Source organism: Xenopus laevis, chromosome 3L (assembly GCF_017654675.1).
Source record: "Xenopus laevis strain J_2021 chromosome 3L, Xenopus_laevis_v10.1, whole genome shotgun sequence".
NCBI classification, from domain to species: domain Eukaryota; kingdom Metazoa; phylum Chordata; class Amphibia; order Anura; family Pipidae; genus Xenopus; species Xenopus laevis.
The window spans coordinates 48336153-48355074 of NC_054375.1; the positions used below are offsets into that span (position 1 = coordinate 48336153).

Below are 18922 nucleotides of genomic sequence, written 5' to 3' on the forward strand. Positions count from 1 at the left end.
TCATTTTACATTGTTGTTTTGTGGTCCCACCTTTATATTATGAATTATACATTTCCCTGATTTTAAGTTTTCCTGGATTTTACACCATTTTTTTCTGGTCCTCTGAAAAACTTGATGGGGGTTCTACTGTATTTCCCCTTGACACTAGAACAATAGATTGAAATTATCCCTTCAGAATGAATACTTAACTAACAGATCATTTATAGTACAGTACAGTATATATATTTTTAATTGGGGTTTATTTGACCATCTAAAAATTACATGGGGACTGAATTATCTGGTATTCAAGTGTCTGCTTCTTTACTCTGTGAAAACTTGATATCAAATAGTCCTGGCTTGCTTTCTAGAGTTAACGGTAAATCACACTGTCATTTTTCAGGTTAATTCTGTATTGGCAATTGAGTGAAAGAGCTGCATTTAAAGGCTATTTTAAATCATTAGGAGGTGATTAAGGGTGCATTGACGGCCGCTGTTTTCTGAGTGAACAGTTCCATTCAAAATCCTTCTTGTGCCATGGTTTTAAAAGAAGACATTTCTTTAACAAATAAGTCACAGTGATTTCTCCAGCAGGGCAGTGAGATTCATGCCTGGTAGCTGCTCTCAATTACCTGCTGTATATAATTAGCAAGAGACTGGCTAAAGGCGGAAATCAGCATTGATTGCCTCGCACTGGTCATGAGCAACAGCTCCACTTACTGAAAAATAAAATTAAAAGATCAATAAAGCATTTAGAAGTGTTTAAATCAATGCAAAAAGACTTATCTAAGGCAGCTGTTATGTGTCAAGTGGAATTTTCTTCTGCAGCTTTGTAATAGTTTAGCTGGAACTGCGTGTAAAACACATGCAATTAAAGTTGTGGGCAGCTAGGAGGAAAGTGAAATAATAGTCAATAGCCAAGCTTCTTTTTCACCAATACTGGCTCAAGGTCTGCGAGAGGAATTTAGCATATTTAATATTGTGGGTTAAAAAGATCTGTGAGAGTGTTATAGCATATTTAATATTGTGGGTTAAAAAGATCTGTGAGAGTGTTATACCATATTTAATATTGTGGGTTAAAAAGATCTGTGAGAGTGTTATAGCATATTTAATATTGTGGGTTAAAAAGATCCGGGCAACATGCCATAGTAACTGGCACAAGCCCATGGCCTGGTCGATTAAAACAGTTTGTTGTGTTTCTCTTTAATTAGAAAGGTCTGTGATGTGTAAAGGAGTAATTATATTTTAAACAATATTTTAGAGCACGCAGTGTAACCTTATCACGTCTTCCGTTTTATCTGCCACGAACGCAAATCGGCAGCTTCCCCAGCATGCCTTAATTATAATTAGGTCTCATCATTTTAAATAACAAGCAGTATTTGAATAGGGATATCAGTCTGCACAAAGTCTCAATTTCAAAATTTCAAAAAATATTTACACTGAGAAGGGTCTTGTTAATATAGGATTTATTTTTTGGAATGTTTGGGACCTGGAGTTTTTTTTGTGTGATTTGGATCACCATTCCTTAAGTATGCTAAAAATAAAAAAAAAAATTAAATAAACCCAATACACTGTAGGATTATTTTGCCAGCAATGTGGATTCAAGCAGCTTAGTTACCATCACGTATAAGATACTGAGAAAATGAAATGAAAGTTATTTGCTTAAAAAATTACTTTCTGAAAAATGGCCTTCTCATACTTCAAATCTTTCTGGAATTCAGGTTTTCAGGTAGAAGATCCTATATCAATACTGTTAAAAATAATTAATACTAATAATTAATACTGGGTAAAAACACCACTTGCAGCCTTCATAAATGCCCTTTGTAGTACGGTTCATTTATAAATACAAGCATATAAGCAAATCACTAAGCGGTGCTTTGAATAGCATGCTTTTTAGCATCCGCACTGAAAAATCAAATGCAATAAATCTATGAAAGGTTTGGATTTGTGTCTGAAAATAATATGTAATGTTTACTAGTTTATTATTGGGAAAAAAGTATTTACTTTCCTTAACATGCATAGGGAATTGGCTCAAACTGGTGTATCTAATAGTTTTGTCTTACATTATGCTTCATATTACATATAATAATTTTTGTAGACCATAGTGGATCAAAGACCTAAAAAAAACCTAAAATCCACTGTTTGGTGCAGGAGTCTAAATCTTTAACAGAAAGCTTAGCAATACTAAGGAATCAAGCCCGTAGTGTTTTTAATATATGTCATATTATGAAAATTGGGTATATTTAGTTATATATAGTCATTGCCCAACACTAATGAGTCCAGCAACACCGGAATTCATGCTAATAAACACTGAAACTATGTATGTTGGAAATAAATATAAGCATGAACAACCAAAGGTATGTTTTGGCCCCCATCAGGACCTAAAAAAGGTCTTACGCGTTTCGGGAGTAAATCCCTTAATCATAGGTTTATGATTAAGGGATTTACCCCCGAAACGCGCAAAGCGATTTTTATCTGCAGGGCACTGCAATAAACCTGCTTTTGTCCGGAGTGCCGTCCATTTTTGATCGTGGATATTGAGTAGACAGTGGGGATGCTGTGGACAGAGCTCCCAGCTTTTTACTTGAGAGCAGCTATGGGAGCGTGAGTTTTGAGCGGTGCCTTTTGTTATTTTCGTATTAGTTTTAATCCCTGATACTGTCACGTATGGTGAACCCAAACCCCAGGGAAGTGACTCCTGTATAGGCTTGCTCTTCAGCCATAGTATAGCAGCTGCCATATTAGCTTGGCTTGACATTACTTCCTGAGTGAGTACGGTATCTCCCTGCTCACTCATAGTTGTGGGCTCAGATTACATCAGGGAGGGGAGGAGGAGAGGAGCAAACTGAGCATGCTCATGCCCAAGCCCTGGAGGTTTAAGCTGAAAGAATGAAGTCTGATACAGAAGCCCATGTGTACACAATAGAAGGAAAGAAATGTGGTGTTTCTTTTGACAGAGGAATCAGAGCAGTATGGGGTTTACTGGTGTATTTCTATAGACCTTTCTGATAAAGCTTACTTAGTTTTAGCCTTTCCTTCTCCTTTAGGGAAGAAGCTGGACATAGTCAGACAGGCCTGGTCAGAACCAGATAACAGGAGCAGAATCGTGAGGCCAGGGTCAGAACCAGGAAGTTACACGGGGAAAGGAGCAGGTAGCAGGAATCAAAGGAACAACAATTGCAGGGAACAGAGCACATAGGACCAAACACTCTTGACTTATAACAGGCAGTGAATCAGTGCAATGCTTCCCATTGCATAAATGTACCAGTTCATTTTGTGCAGTGTGTGCAGCGTGCCTAAAGAATTTCAACCTTGAGAAATGCTTTTCACAGCACCGTTAAGGCCAGGGCCAGACGATGGTGGCTCTCCGAGTTTTTCTGCAAAACGATAGAGTCCGCTACGCTTCCGCTACTGATCTGCCTGCACCCAGAAGCATTGTTTCTGCTAGGAAATCTGAAATAGAATGCAAAAGGAAGCGCACACATAGAGTAGTATTGTCTCAATTAAGATAAGCAATTAAGCCCCTAGAGCCACAGAGTGTTTAAAAATGGTGCCTGGAGAGCTATATTGCAGAAGATCCACCAGTGTGATATTCTTCAAGGTTCCCCCTTGAAGAATATTAAAAATCACCATAAAACAAACGATTTTCAAACTGCTCCAATATCCAACGCGTTTCGCAGTCTCTCTTGACCGCTTCCTCAGGGAAGGTGTGATGATCACACAAGTCCTTGTGAGGAAGCGGTCAAGAGAGACTGCGAAACGCGTTGGATATTGGAGCAGTTTGATTTATTCATTGATCACGGTCACGGATATTGGAGCAGTTTGATTTATTCATCGATCACAGACGCAACAGGAGAAACCTTCCTGGACCCAGAGAACTCTGGACTTTTATTTTGCTTTGGGTACTACGTGCTTTATGATCTGGTGATCCTTGTGAGTAGAAAATCGTTTGTTTTATGGTGATTTTTAATATTTATTAAAGCAATATTATACTATATTTTGCTTATATCTTCATTATATTACTTGGTGGATGACTGGAGAAAACTTATAAGATGAAGAACGAACATTACTATATGCATCAAAAATCCAAGAAATCTTGTGAGTATATACCCGAAAGGGGGAACCTTGAAGAATATCACACTGGTGGATCTTCTGCAATATAGCTCTCCAGGCACCATTTTTAAACACTCTGTGGCTCTAGGGGCTTAATTGCTTATCTTAATTGAGACAATACTACTCTATGTGTGCGCTTCCTTTTGCATTCTATTTCAGATTTCCTGTGTCGTTTTAACCTGGTGTGAACGGTGATATTCAAGGAAGCAGCCCCCCCTTTTTTGTCAATAGTGCAGTGGCGCGGTATTGGTATAAATTAATTATACCTCCTTCTATCTAAAAATTGTTTCTGCTAGGCTGCATGTAGACGAGGCAGATTTCAGTGCCGAAATGCGTCATTTTGCATTTTGATCTGAAATCCACCCCCAGTTAGAAAGCCAAGGGGAGTAGCAGGACAGCGGATTCTTTGGTAAAGATCATCTGGCCCTAGCCTAAGAAGCGGGTGCACAAACAAATTCCCTGCTGCTTCACTATGGTTGACTTACATATAACCAATGCTCTATACGGGCAATGCAGCTGTAAAAGCACAATTTCCAGTTTAATTTGCATTTAGCAGTTGTCTTGTGCTGTTAGTTATGTTCTATACTATTTATATGTACTGTTTCTTGCTCTTGCCCTTCTGAATGTACTTACACTTATTCCTGTATATAAATGTCATTGTATATGGTTAATCTATTACTGAGCAACTGCAAAATAACAAAGAAAATATATCATTTTAGTCAACGGAATATTCAGGCTACACCTAGTGCAAACATGTTTACCCCTCTGCTTTCAGTAGAAAACAAGTTGTCTGCTGCTGCTATCTAGTCACTTTTCCCGTTTGTCTCCATTTCAGGAGCTGTCTGCTCGACTGGTTTCTATCCAAGCCAGCCAGGACCTTTTCCTTATTACTTTCAAAACTGTGGAAGAGATCTGGAAATTTACAACATATCTGTCATTAGGTAATGGGGGCCACCTGTCTCTTGTGTTTTCAGCATCTGAAAGGTGACAGTCTGGGACAGTCCTGGGAAGCCCTGGGTAGGATTCTATCCTGTGTTCCATGCAAATTTTCTATATAGGAAGTGGAACTGTAGTTAGACAATCCGCACAGACTTTCACCAGTTAATATGGATATATTATTGGCCTCCCTCTCCATTCATTTGAAGCTGCTTGTTTAGCCAGTGCAGCAGATACTATGCTGCCCTTTCCCTGTGCTTAGCTCTAGTGCTTAGCCCAGTATCATTAGTTTAGGGAGTGTAACTAAATTGAGTGTAACCAACTTAATTTGACTATTAGGGGCATAAAACGAAATTCGGTGTAAAAAGCTGTGTAAAATAAATGGCAACTTTATCAAGGTTTGTGTAATTTTACACCCTGTGATCGCCAGATTTGCTGCTGTTATTTTATGTGGCTTCTGGCGGAAGTCACTTTAAGAAAAAACTAGCAAAAAAACAAGTTTTTTATTGCAGTTGTTTTACACGTCGAAGCCTGGTGATGTGTGATGTATTATCTTGCTGTTTTTTACACAGCATAATAAATATGCCCCCTAGGGTAAAGACACACAGAGCTACTACTAGCAGCTACTTGTCATGGCTACAAAATAGACAATAGTGATAATTGGCTTTGCTAAGACACTACAGGGGTTTACTAGTGGAAAAAAAAACTCTAATCATTCGGTATTAAACCCTGAGGATGGAAAAAGTCAGAATCTGAAAAACCGGCATCTCAGACCTTGAAGGTTGCATAGAAGTCAATGGGTAAAGTCCCGAAGATATCCTGATCTGCACTGGGTTTCGTGCAATAATCACAATTTTTGGGGTTCTTCCCGCACAGTGAATTTTAGGGAAAATATATTAATAAATAAGGGGAAATAACCTGTGCAGATTTGGTCAGAGTAGATTTTAGAAAATAATGAGATATTTTTGGATAATGATAAATAACCCCCTACGTGTGTTTTAGCAGAGACAATTCTTAAAATTGTCTATGATAGGGTATTTTGTAGCTGCTACTAGTAGCTCTCCAGGGGTACATTTTTATGGCCCCCGGTAAAGTGGCACACCTTGACGATATGTTTAGCACATTGGTTTAACAAGAGATTCTGTTCAACCTACAATACCCAACTGTTCAGCCCATGGGGTAATGAGAAAATGGGCCCAGGTGTGGCTGACTTTATAGATGGCTATATGATGAAGGAAGAGCAGTTGGTAAACCTACACTACATGATTGTGCTCCCCAGCAATCCTGCACATTGATTCACAATCCAAATTGTCATAGTAATCAGACTTCTTTCTTTAGGCTTTGTGGCTTGCAGCCTGGAACACCTGCTCTTTGATGAGAGATACTGGCTAAACTCGGCTTTAGTGGAAGATACTGAAATTCATGTCTCTATAAATCAGGATCAGCTGGCTAGACTTTATCTGGGCCTACTCTTACAAGAAGGTAGGTAAAATTATTAACACTAATTGGAATAGGAGAAATCTTGGAGCTACTCCAAATTGTAGCATGAAATAATCTGTCTTCATCTAACTGTTATTTATCCTCAAAATCGAATTGGCCAGCGGCAACACTGCTAGTTTCAGTGAATGCTAGTTTATGAGAGTAGGAAGCACCACCCCCTAACCATTTGGACTTGGACAAGGATTACAGAAGGAGCAGGCAGATAAGTCAGGGGGCATTGGAGAATAAACAGGTTATTTACAGTACTTATCCCCGGTGAGTGTTGGGGGCCCATTTACTTAGTTCAGTGAAGGAATAGAGGAAAAATAGTTTGAATTTCGAATGGTCGAATATGGCTACTTCGACCATCGAATGGGCTGCTTCGACCTTCGACTATGACCTTTAACTTAGAATCGAACGATTCGAACTAAAAATCGTTCGACTATTCGACCATTCAATAGTCGAAGTACTGTCTCTTTAAAAAATTCTTCTACCCCCTAGTTCACCACCTAAAACCTACCGAGGCCAATGTTAGCCTATGGGGAAGGTCCCCATAGGCTTCCTAACAATTTTCTGATCGAAGGAATATCCTTCGATCGATGGATTAAAATCCTTAGAATCGTTCGATTCGAAGGATTTAATCGTTCGACCGAATGATTATTCGTTCGTTTGTAGGAATAGCGGTAAATCCTTTGACTTCGATATTCGAAGTCTAAGGATTTTACTTTGACAGCCGAATATCGAGGGTTAATTAACCCTCGATATTCGACCCTAGGTAAATGCGCCCCTTAGAGTTAGGGGCTTAAATGGAGCACAGAGACCTGTGGCAAGATTCCTGTTCACTTTGCACACAGCATTACATGACATAAATTACCCGCTTATATCTTCTATATAACAGTATATATATCAATGTCTGGATGCATGAACAAAAGTTGTTCATTCATTACACAAACCATTCAGCGTTCCATGGCAATTATTTAGCGCCCAAGGTAAGTATGCATTGCACCTATGATCTGTCTTATAATTGCTATATCTTTTAATCTAAGACATTAGAATGCAAATCTTTCATCATTAATTTACAGGAAACTTCTATGCCAAATCAGTAGTCAGTAGTGGAGGCGGTATTGAGTTTGATGAAGGGAATTCAGAATTTCTAGAAGTCCGTCTCAATGATGTGGTTCATATAAAAGATGTTGGAGATGAGTCAGCATGGGAAGGCCAGTCCTTAAGCACTGGAGAACGGGGTTTGGTGCCCATTGTAGCTGTGGAGCCATTGTCACATCCCTTCTACCAGTAAGCATTATCATCCATTATTTATAAAGTGCCAACATATTGCACAATGTCTTATACATCATTCACATCAGGCGCTGTTCATATCGCACTCTCAAACACAGTCAGATCACCTTTTTATCAGGAGCCCATGAACCTACCTTGATTTTATTGAAATATGGAAGGGAAAATGGAGTACCTGGAGGAAACATACACATGCACTTACTGGCAGTATTTATCTTAATTAAAATTATTGTATGTTCCCTAAAGCATGTCTGTCAAGAACAGCAAGGGACAAAATAGGCCACACGCTTTCAGTTTCTTTGCGTCTGAAAATATGATAAAAAAAGTATGGAATCTGGATGTGGCCTACTTACTCACCATGAATATAATTGCGCTTCCAGTATTTATTCAAAAAGTGTTGTTTTATGTAATATTAATCATCATATGTAAAATAGCATTCTGGACAGTTACGGGCTAATTAATGATATTATAGGATTTATTACTGATCAAAAAAGACTTTCGCCCTAAGGATTAAGGCTTCCTAGTAACTTAAAATGCAGTACTTGTTACTTTTTGCAGTTTAAGGGTTTGGTGGTGCCCAATGCAGCAACCCCATAGCACAGAATGGAATCCAGCAGTTCAAAGCTGTTTTCTTTGACAAAACAGGAACTGCCTTGTAAACTGTCACTGTGTGTTGGATTTTATATTTGCCTTTACATCCCCTTTACTGTTTTCAACTCCAGCTACAGGGACAAATATCATGGAGCCAGATCTAAACAGATCAAATGGGATTCTATTTGATGGATTATTTTGCTGCAGCCACTGGTTCTGCAGAGTAGGAGAAAGTTTGTATTAAAAAATACAAAAACTGTAAAATCCACATTAGATTACATGACAACACAGGACCCAGTGCAGTCTGCATATTCTAATTATTAATCAGTTTCGCTGTATCGGCTTCTGGCAGATATTATTTGACTTGTGCAGTTTTGCTAATCTATGATGATCCCTAAGCAGCCCAGACCACCCTGAGCATGTGCACAGTCTTGGCCTTGCAAAGATATTTAACAAAGTTACAAGATGAAATTGGGGGGTTGTGGAAGCACTCCTAAGGCTAAATCAAAGTATATTTAAGTATAATGGAAGTGCTACTTACAATGCACTTCCCTGGGCCCCTGTCTCAATTCAGTATAAATGCAAGTGCATGTGTTTACAAAGACAGGGGGTTTTTAGTTACAAAGTTATGATCATAAAGTTGAAAAGCCACCATACCACGTCAAGGTAAACCCCATATGGCGGTCCCTAACTTGTTTATTCTCAGGTCATAATATAAAAAGACAATTCTCTGCATAATAGCATTACCTGTATTCAGTGTTTGTGGAACATTGGTTTCACTCTGGAGCCTAGATCCTCCCCCGCCAGTTAAGGCTTTTAAGAGAGAGAGATTGCCCAAACCAACGCCCATATTTAAAAGCATAGGACCACCATTAGTATATAGGGGTGGGTATGGGGTGCTATTAAAAACCACATGAAGCTAAGCCACAGCTTCAGGCTAATACAATGTACAAAATTGGGGGGTTGTGGAAGCACTCCTAAGGCTAAATCAAAGTATATTTAAGTATAATGGAAGTGCTACTTACAATGCACTTCCCTGGGCCCCTGTCTCATAAACAATTCAGTATAAATGCAAGTGCATGTGTTTACAAAGACAGGGGGTTTTTAGTTACAAAGTTATGATCATAAAGTTGAAAAGCCACCATAACACGTCAAGGTAAACCCCATATGGCGGTCCCTAACTTGTTTATTCTCAGGTCATAATATAAAAAGACAATTCTCTGCATAATAGCATTACCTGTATTCAGTGTTTGTGGAACATTGGTTTCACTCTGGAGCCTAGATCCTCCCCCGCCAGTTAAGGCTTTTAAGAGAGAGAGATTGCCCAAACCAACGCCCATATTTAAAAGCATAGGACCACCATTAGTATATAGGGGTGGGTATGGGGTGCTATTAAAAACCACATGAAGCTAAGCCACAGCTTCAGGCTAATACAATGTACAAAAAGTTACAAGATGGTCACCCCCTGTGGCCAACTTTGAAAGCCTAAATCATTTGTTTGCTTAGGCTTGTGGTGCGGTAAGTTCTTGTTTATGTTTAGTATACAAAACACAGCATTTCTAGCCTTATTCTATTTTAGTCTTTACTTCCCCTTTAAACCTACTTGCCTTCTGGTGAAGCTTTTAGTGGCTAGCAAAGATTACCAACACTAACCTAGCCCACACCTATAAAAATACTATTATCAGCAGTGCTGAACGGAGAGTCCAAAGATCTTAAATATTTATCTGGGGTGGAATATCTCTGACCTGTTTACAACCTTGTTTACAAACTGAATAGATCCTTTCAGTAGAGAGAATCTACTGACCTGACAGAGAGTACAGAGATATTCAATTTTCAATGTTGTGTCTGCATCTCACTTTTCTTTTAGATGGTTTCTGAAGACATACCCAGTGTCCTGTAACATCATGGATCCCGACTGCTTGCTTGGAACATCTCAACCAATCGGTTAGTTTTTTTTGTGGGAGACACATTAGTCACACTTAAAACACACACACAATAAATGACACAGTCCCTTTTAATATTGCTCCAGTAGAGGGAGCACTATAGTCCTATTTGTTTGCATAACAAATACGATTGTCTGGTACAAAACTTATACCATGCTTTCAGTCCAGCAATACAGACTGGAATCATTGTATCCCAGAGATACTGTGGCAGCATTCATGAGTGAAGATGTCTCAGCTGGTCTCACACTGTTGTAACTTACACAACCCTGGGGTTTTCTGGATAAGGGATAATTTGGATCTTCATTCCTTAAGTCTACGAGAAACTCATGTAAACTTTAAATAAACCCAATAGGTTGGTTTTGCTTCCAATAGGGACTAATTGTATCTTAGTTTGGATCAAGTACAAGTTACTATTTTATTATTCCAAAGATACAGGAAATCCTTTTTTTTAAATTCCGATTATTTGGATAAAATGGATTCTATGGGAGATGGCCTTTCCCATTATTCGACCTCTCTGGATAAGGGGTTTCCAGAAAACAGATTCCATACCTGTATATTGTATTGATATATAATGATAATAAATATATTTATCTGCATCTCCTAAACCATAAATATTCTTTTACCAGGAGAAGGTTTTTGCATCGCCACAGACAACCACGTGGCCACAGGATGGGATGAGCTCAGCTACATCACTGGAGACACCATTGAAGTTGTAGGCTTTTTTATACCAGGACTGAAGTGGTTTGTGGGCAGATGCCCTTCTAATGGAGTCATGGGATTTGTCAGAACTAATAATGTGGACACAAGCTGTTTGAAAGCCTTGTAAGTTTCTACCCAGCACTGTGTAACACTCTTGGCAACTCTTCCTGCTCTGCCTTTATCAGCTCTTAGCAAGTGTAAAATGACATCTCAGTTTGATAAAGGGGGCTATAGACTCACCGATAATATCATACAAAACAAATTTTCGTACGTACAGTATATGGAGACGAGCCAACCGATATCAGCAGAAGACTTGGATATTAGTCGGCTCATCAATCAGGCTGCCTGGAAAATTTTGGCCTGAACTTTGGTCATTGTTAGTGCTCGTAGAATTCTATTGTTTCTACCTGTATATCTGACGATTCAGCTCTTCACGTGTGTATTGAAACAAACAATCTTTCCTGGAAATATCTTTTCCAGGAAAGATTGTAATTGTAAAGTCTATGGCCACCTTTATTCTTATTGAGAAGTAGAAATCTAAATGCATCCTTGTTATTTTTTGGTTTTGATCTTTGTTTCAGGGTAAGAAACATGGGCCAGGGATTACTTGTGGTGTCCCTCTAAAGGGAAACTATCCCTTATTGAGTATAGGGCAATGCATTTAGTGTAAACTGGGGAGTCCCGGAGTATAGTATACCAAGCCCTAATTGAGTGAATTCCCCTGGTATAAAGGGAACAGAAGCCTCTTACATGGTCCCATATCCAGCTGCTCGTTGTTTACCCTCACTATTTATTGCTACTAGATGAATGCCCTCTGCAGATTTTCACAACATACACCAGTCAAATGGTTTTTGGCATAAATGCTGGGGAATCTGCAAACATTTTAATTTTGCTCCAAATGCTTCCCTCAGTCTCAAAAGCTTCATTCACTGGGGACTCATTAACCCATTGATGGTGCTCCCACCACCACCTGAGGTGTAGAACCAAAGAAACACATCCCTCCCAGCCTGTCCTTATGTACTACTAGTGGCTTTGTCTCTGCATATGCCTAGTAGTAACCTGCTAGTAGTAACCTGCATTTACCTTCTTTTCCAAATCACGAAAAAAACAACCCTGTTCCAATGTTCCATTGCGTTTAAAGCCTACACAACACTATATTTTTATATATATATATATATATATATATAAAACAATTGACAGTATAAAGTTGATAATAAAAACAATAACAAAGTATGTGTGATTTCAGGAGACAGGGAAGAACACTATTTATCAATGAAGCCAGAAGGTGTCACTGTTGTTCTTGTTACAAACACAGTTCCCAAAACACTAAACTAAAGCATCACACTACAATTTACTGGCCAAAAATATGGTATTTCATATAAAGTTCCCTGCTTTTGTAAGCTGAGTTTCTAGGGCTTAATTTGAGCCATTTAATCAAATAATGCAGAAAGCTGGAATTCCTGGGATATTCTTAGCTGGAAAAAGCAGCACTCCAACTGTAGCTGTATCAGGCATACCGATTGTGACACAGACATGTCACACCATGCATCACTGAAACACATTAATTATCACTAAAATGACATTTATGTAGTTTACTTACTTTATTTATTATTTAAACTGGTGCACAAGTGCATGTTATCATGAAAAGGAGTGCAAATACAAAGAACAGATACAGCCAGCAGGAGTGATCTATATCAGTGATCATTTGGTCAACAGCTTGCTGGCTTCTAGCAATAATTTGGGGATTCTCATGCCTGTCTGAAGAAAAGGAGACCTTAGGTAAATAGTTTCTAGAGGGTTCAACAGAGTGAAATGGTGCATCAATTCTAAACTTGCTTTAGCTGCTATACCCAGGTACCAGTCCAGTTACTAATTGGTTAAGTATGACTGAGACTGTCAACACAACTGTATTAATATTGCTGGATGTTTATACAATAAAAGGGCCCTCTTTATCTACTATATCAGTCAATATTGATATGTAATTTGTATGCTAATATATACTCCCTTCTTTTGCAGAGCACTGTGGAAAATGCCAGCGCTTTATAAATACAATTTAATAATGCAGGTGTGGGATCCGTTATCCAGAAAGCTCCGAATTACAAAAAGGCCGTCTCCCATAGACTCCCATTTTATCCAAATAATCCAAATTTTTAAAAATGATTTCCTCTTTCTCTGTAATAATAAAACAGTACCTTGTAGGTGATCCAAACTAACATATATCATATAATAAATCCTTATTGGAATGAAAACCAGTCTATTGGGTTTAGTTAATGTTTAATTTATTTCCTAGTAGACTTAAGGTATGAAGATCCAAATTACGGAAAGATGCGGAAAACCCCAGGCATTGAGCATTTTGGATAACAGGTCCCATACCTGTAATAATAAAATAGTTGTGTTTCATTAACATATAAATACATTAAAGACTTTTTTCTTGTAAGGGATCAGATGGCACAAAAATACATTTTTATGTTGTATGTACAAGTCCGTTAAAATATAATGAGCCACGTGCAAACTGCAATTTGCACCTTACATGTTGCTAGGCTTCTTGTACAATGAGGTACAACTCATCGCACATATGCATATGCACATTGCATATCATTTAGATGTGCCAGCTGTAGAGTGTTAAGGGCCACAAGGACAGCCCTCTACTTTTCTGCTTATGGCAGTACAGGGCTTAGTTGTGTCTGCCATTGCTTCCTTCCATGGGATAGAGTCAAGGGCTGTATCTTCCTTCCCTACCACCCTACACTTCGTACTGCTTACAGTATGTGGTGGTCAGCAGCGGAGGTTGTATCCCCCATAACGTTGACAAGCCAATGGAATTTTTCAGCCACTACATAATGGTCAGGGCAGCCATCCGTTTGGTTCCATATAAGGGCTGCCTTCTTAGTCCAGAATAACTAAGGGAATATCAGCCCAGGCATGGACACTTTTACACATTTATTAGTCACTGTTATGAGTATCTACATCACAATTTGTTTTTTTTGCTTTGATCTTTTCAAAACTATTGCTTTTTTTTAGATAAACAGCCAGAGACCATTAATAACTAGCGCAGAAGACCTCTATACAAACTGTGGCGTGTATCTTTACTTAAATACCTTGGCTATGCAGGCCATAAAATAACATAGTATATGAAAATGTAATCATTGAGTCCTCTTGATTATTTATATAAAGTGAGAACTTTAAAAGGATTATCTCAGTTTGCATCTAAAAAGCATATTGGATTTATGAGCTGTGGCATGATTAAGGTAATTCTTAAAGCTTTGTAAGACAGCCTTTACCATTCCAAATGAACAACATATCATGCTAGGAAAAATAACAGATATTTATCAGTGAGAATACGTCAGTGCTTAGTTAAAATTGTCTATGTCAGCGATCTAAAAGCAGAATTTACTAGTGTGCATTCTTCTGCACCCCTTAACAGCTGAAGCACCACTTTCCCCATACAGTATATACTCATTGCATAGTTTTGATGTTGATTTCTACTCATGCATCTGCTCTATGCAGAGTTTCCTCGTGAGGCAATTACTGGCGACTTCGGAAAATGAAGAACTCCGAGTTCCTGCCCCCAGGCGATTTTTAGCCGGGGGAAGGCAGATTGGGGAGATTTTGACTTGCTGACTAATCTCCATGAATCTGCCAGCCGTGTGGCCAGACCCTTATAGAAATAAATGTACAACAGTATCGGGGTCTGCATTAAAAGGAATAGATAACATGGCAAAGAGTAAACTGTTTAAATAGTTAAAGTTAAAACTACATTTCAGGGGATTGTAAACTGAATGTCAAGTCAAGTGGATTTTATTGTCATTTCAGCCATATACAGTAAATAAGGTACATAGTAGAAATGAAATGACGTTCCTCCAGAACCCCCGGTGCTATACAACAACTCTAGTACACGGTCATGCTGGGCAAAGTGGACATTTCAGTTCCTTATGAATATATTCAGTTCAGTCAGAATCTATGAATGTTTGTATCACAGCTATGTGGTAATGGCAGGTGCAATAGCTGAATATCACTGGCATGATCAGGAAAAATACCACTGTAATCTATGCAGGGCTATTTTAGAATTTTTGCTCCGTCTGCTAGTATTGGTAAAGCAAAATATGTAAACAAGGCATTGAGGAGTGTTCTATCTAACATCATCAGTGTTGTTTACTTAGTAAGTCTATATGTAGCCTTCTGTGGTACAAATGTAATTGGTAGCATGCCCTCATTGTGTGTGACTAAAGCCATCAGTAACATTGTCCTTTTTGTTCCCAGAGATAAGGACTTGCTCTTTCTAAGTGAAGAGGAGAGATCGTTCCTTAATGTCCTCGATGATGACACCCAGAAAGGCTGCATGGATCTACTTAGCAGCCTCTGCCAGACAGATATCAGCTCAGTGTACAGACTCGGTGAGTTGTAATACATGTCATAGGATACTAAATGTTTGGCCTTCCCAAAGGCTGTTAATATAGATAAATAGATACATGCTAGAAGCTGCACTCTGCAGCACCGAAATACCACCAAATATCTCCAGATATCCCTGATATATCCATAATCATTTAAAATATGCATCAGGAGAGCAAAATGCAACTCCTTGCATGTTGTATCCTATGGATGGCTGCTTACTTTTAGTATTGATGATGATGAGCACTTTCCCAATATAACAAACAAGGGAAACTTGTGCTCACCACTAATTTTTAAAACCATTAAGCGGGGTTGCAATGAGGTTGTGACCACAAAATTCATACAGACAAATACAAGAAGTCCTCTGCACTTCAACCATTATCAATATATTAAGGACATTGAGACATTTTGTGCCTTCAACTACTAAAAATGACTTAACCTTAAAACAAAACAGGAATTGTTTGTCCATATATTGCAATATATTTAAGCTGGCCAACTACGTCAAAGTCATCCTCGGTATGGCCTGTCCTACACTCAACTTGCATCTGATTCATTAAGAATTCTATTGCTTCAGTATACATTTTACACAGGGGCTAAGTTTTACCTGCAACTTACTTGCTGCTTTCAAGGTTCAAACTCCCAAACATGGTTGCCAGTGAATGCAAGGTTAAGGCACAAAATGTCTCAATGTACTAAATATATTGATAATGGGTTGAGCGCAGAGGACCTCTTGTATTAATCTATATGCACTTTCCCAATATCTTACTGTTTTGATCTATTCTAGTGGCGATGCTCAGAAAAAAAGGCCTATTGAAACTGTAACTAAAAATGCAATTTCAATATTATATTGTACTTTGACAGTGCACACAAGTGTTTGATGGAGACCAGAGACGACTCAGGGGCAGGAGGTATGACTACACTAATGGCATCCAAATGTAGCAAGAAAAGGGAGCAAGATGTAAATTATTTAAAAAAAAAGAGACCTAGCAATTTACATGTTCTTAGTTCCTCCAAGGTGTCACACACCTGATACTGCCTCAGTAGACTTTACTGCCCTTTGACTTTAATGTCAACTAACTGTAACTATGTGTATAGACAGATTTCAGCCAAAAAATATTCACTTTTCGGGATGAAATCTTCCAGTGCACGCAGTCACAAGCAGTTGCCTTTTAATCCACTTGTAATCTGCATGGGCGTTATTGGGCGTTTCTTGGAAATTTAAAACAGCATATATCAGTTTTCCATTAATTGCCCTTATGAAGCCTTTAAAGGGAAAATATATCCCCCTTTTTGACACAACATCATTCAACTGTAAAAAAAAGCTACATAAAAACTTTCTTAACTTTCAAAATAATATAAATGTATTTTGTTTACACAGACATTCATGTTCCAAAGATTAAAAGAAAACTAGCTGTGCTCCAGTTCCCCACCCCTTAGGCTTGCAGTGTAATGTAAACCCTCCCTCAAGAGGGGTCCCTCTGTTACTAGCTATAAATTCCATAATCACAATAGAATAAGGCAAAGCTGCGGTAGCATTACATTGTGGTGGTTGGCAAATGGTTCTTAGAAGCAACGTGGCTTCCTGTCAATCCATGGAAACTGTGGAAAATATTTATGTACCTTTTATACATAACCTACCTAAAATCACCTTAAAGGAGAACTAAAGCTTAACTAAAGAAGTAGGCTAGAAATGTTGTACATTATGTTTTGGACTTCTGTACCAGCCCAAGGCAACCATAGCCCTTTAACAGTAAAGATCTGTGCCTCCAAACATGTCCCAGTAGCTCCCCATCTTCTTTTCTGCTGATTCACTGCACATGCTCTGTACTGCTGTCACTTACTGAGCTTAGGGACCCCATAAGCTTAGCTTCTCAACAGCTGTTCAGAGCCCACTGAGCATGTGAGTATCGCAGACACTTTCCAAGATGGTGACCCCCTGTGACAAGTTTGAAGACCTGGTTAATTGCTGCTATGGAGAAGCTGAAACTTTAGGCTGGTGCAATAAGTTCAGCATATACCCAAATTCATTTAGTTCTCCTTTAACATCAGGCCCTAAAATGTAAGCTGAGGGAGGGTATAAATAAGCCATTTATATAGCACAAATGGAAGAAAATCCATTTGTGAGACAAATGTACAAAACAAACTCTACAGTTTTCCCTTACAACAAATAATACTTTGGCATTCATTATTCACCTGCATATTTGAGCCTTGTTTTTCAAATCCCGTAACATGGATTATATTTCTGTTTTGCAGATGGTATGGAACCTATGGGCATATATATGAAAGCATCCCCTGGTGAGTCATATTATATCTAATTTCACTTTTCAGCAGCACTGAATTTAATCATGTGTATTTAAACATAAGCACTGGTTTCATCATGCATGATCAAGTGGTAGGGGTTAGGATGGATGAAGGTTATGCCTGGATGTAGCTGAACATGACTAAAGTTGATCAATAGCATCACCTGAACCATCTAAATTAGGGGTAGGTATGTAGAAAGAGCTGCATGGTCTCCTTTGCCTTTCATGTTCCATAAAACTGTTTCACTTTTATTTTTGGGCAGTGCTTTGATCCTTTCAATATACAACTTACCAGCCATTTTCTGAAACAAAGGTGACAGCTATCCTGGTGGATTTAAATGAAAAAAATAAGCATTTTTAATAGTTGTCATGGAAATTTATGAGAGGCAAGATCCCGCAAACAGTTTGCCTATCTCTAGTGACAGTAGGGTATCAGCTCAGGCCCTGTTTCAGTGTTATATACATCTGCCCGTGTCCACAGAACTGCAACTACTTTCTGAAAATATCATTACATTTGTAGCCTATGCATGCTAAAGCCAGGCCTAGCTCCCAAGTGAGAACTCTCTTTTCATGCCTCTGAAGTTTTATTGTATTTTGATTTTCTGAATTCAAGCACTGCAGATGGCTCATTGGTGAATGCTTCTTCACAATTTCCCTTAAACGCGCAAATACCACCAAAGTGTTCTTCTTTTTATGTTTTTTTTCCTATTTATACTTTGTTTCTGCAATGAAAAGGCCTCCAGTTTTAAATGAACAAAAGTTGATTGACTGCTCTTCTGAACACGATATTAAACACAGATGGCATTAAAATCATAACTGTAGGATGAAAACAGGGAACATGTTCTTTTTAGATAATGGATCTGTATTGGTTCGTGTTCATCCCTGTAGACAAAGAGAGATTGGTGGGTGGCTGAATTAGTCATTTCTCCTACCCAGGTAAAAAAGCTTTTATTAGTATAATGAATGGTTACAGTCGAAGTTGCAACTTTTTTTCCCTTGGATCATCAGAAAATGTCTTAATTATATGATGGCCATTCGTTTTAGCGTTTTGTGTGATAATGCTGAGATAATGCTGCACAGAAAATGCTCTTCTTCAAGGTGTCATTAAATCACTTTGTGAAATGTAACTGTTAAAAGAAATAATTGGTAAAAAAAACTTTTTATCAGAGATTTCTTAGTTTTTTTTTGCAGGTTGTATGTAGT

The 18922-nt window shown here is 38.4% G+C and overlaps 1 protein-coding gene across 5 annotated transcripts in view; it reads left to right on the forward strand.

Annotated features, from left to right (window-relative positions):
* Positions 1-18922, forward strand: part of sh3tc2.L (SH3 domain and tetratricopeptide repeats 2 L homeolog) — a 79780-nt gene that overhangs the window by 42695 nt on the left and 18163 nt on the right. For all 5 annotated transcript variants that reach the window (XM_041586202.1, XM_041586204.1, XM_018252157.2 and 2 more), the window contains 7 exons: positions 4925-5030; positions 6364-6507; positions 7587-7797; positions 10256-10332; positions 10958-11153; positions 15291-15424; positions 17673-17714. In XM_041586202.1, coding sequence (XP_041442136.1) covers positions 4925-5030; positions 6364-6507; positions 7587-7797; positions 10256-10332; positions 10958-11153; positions 15291-15424; positions 17673-17714 — 910 coding nt within the window. The remainder of the gene's footprint in view (positions 1-4924; positions 5031-6363; positions 6508-7586; positions 7798-10255; positions 10333-10957; positions 11154-15290; positions 15425-17672; positions 17715-18922) is intronic.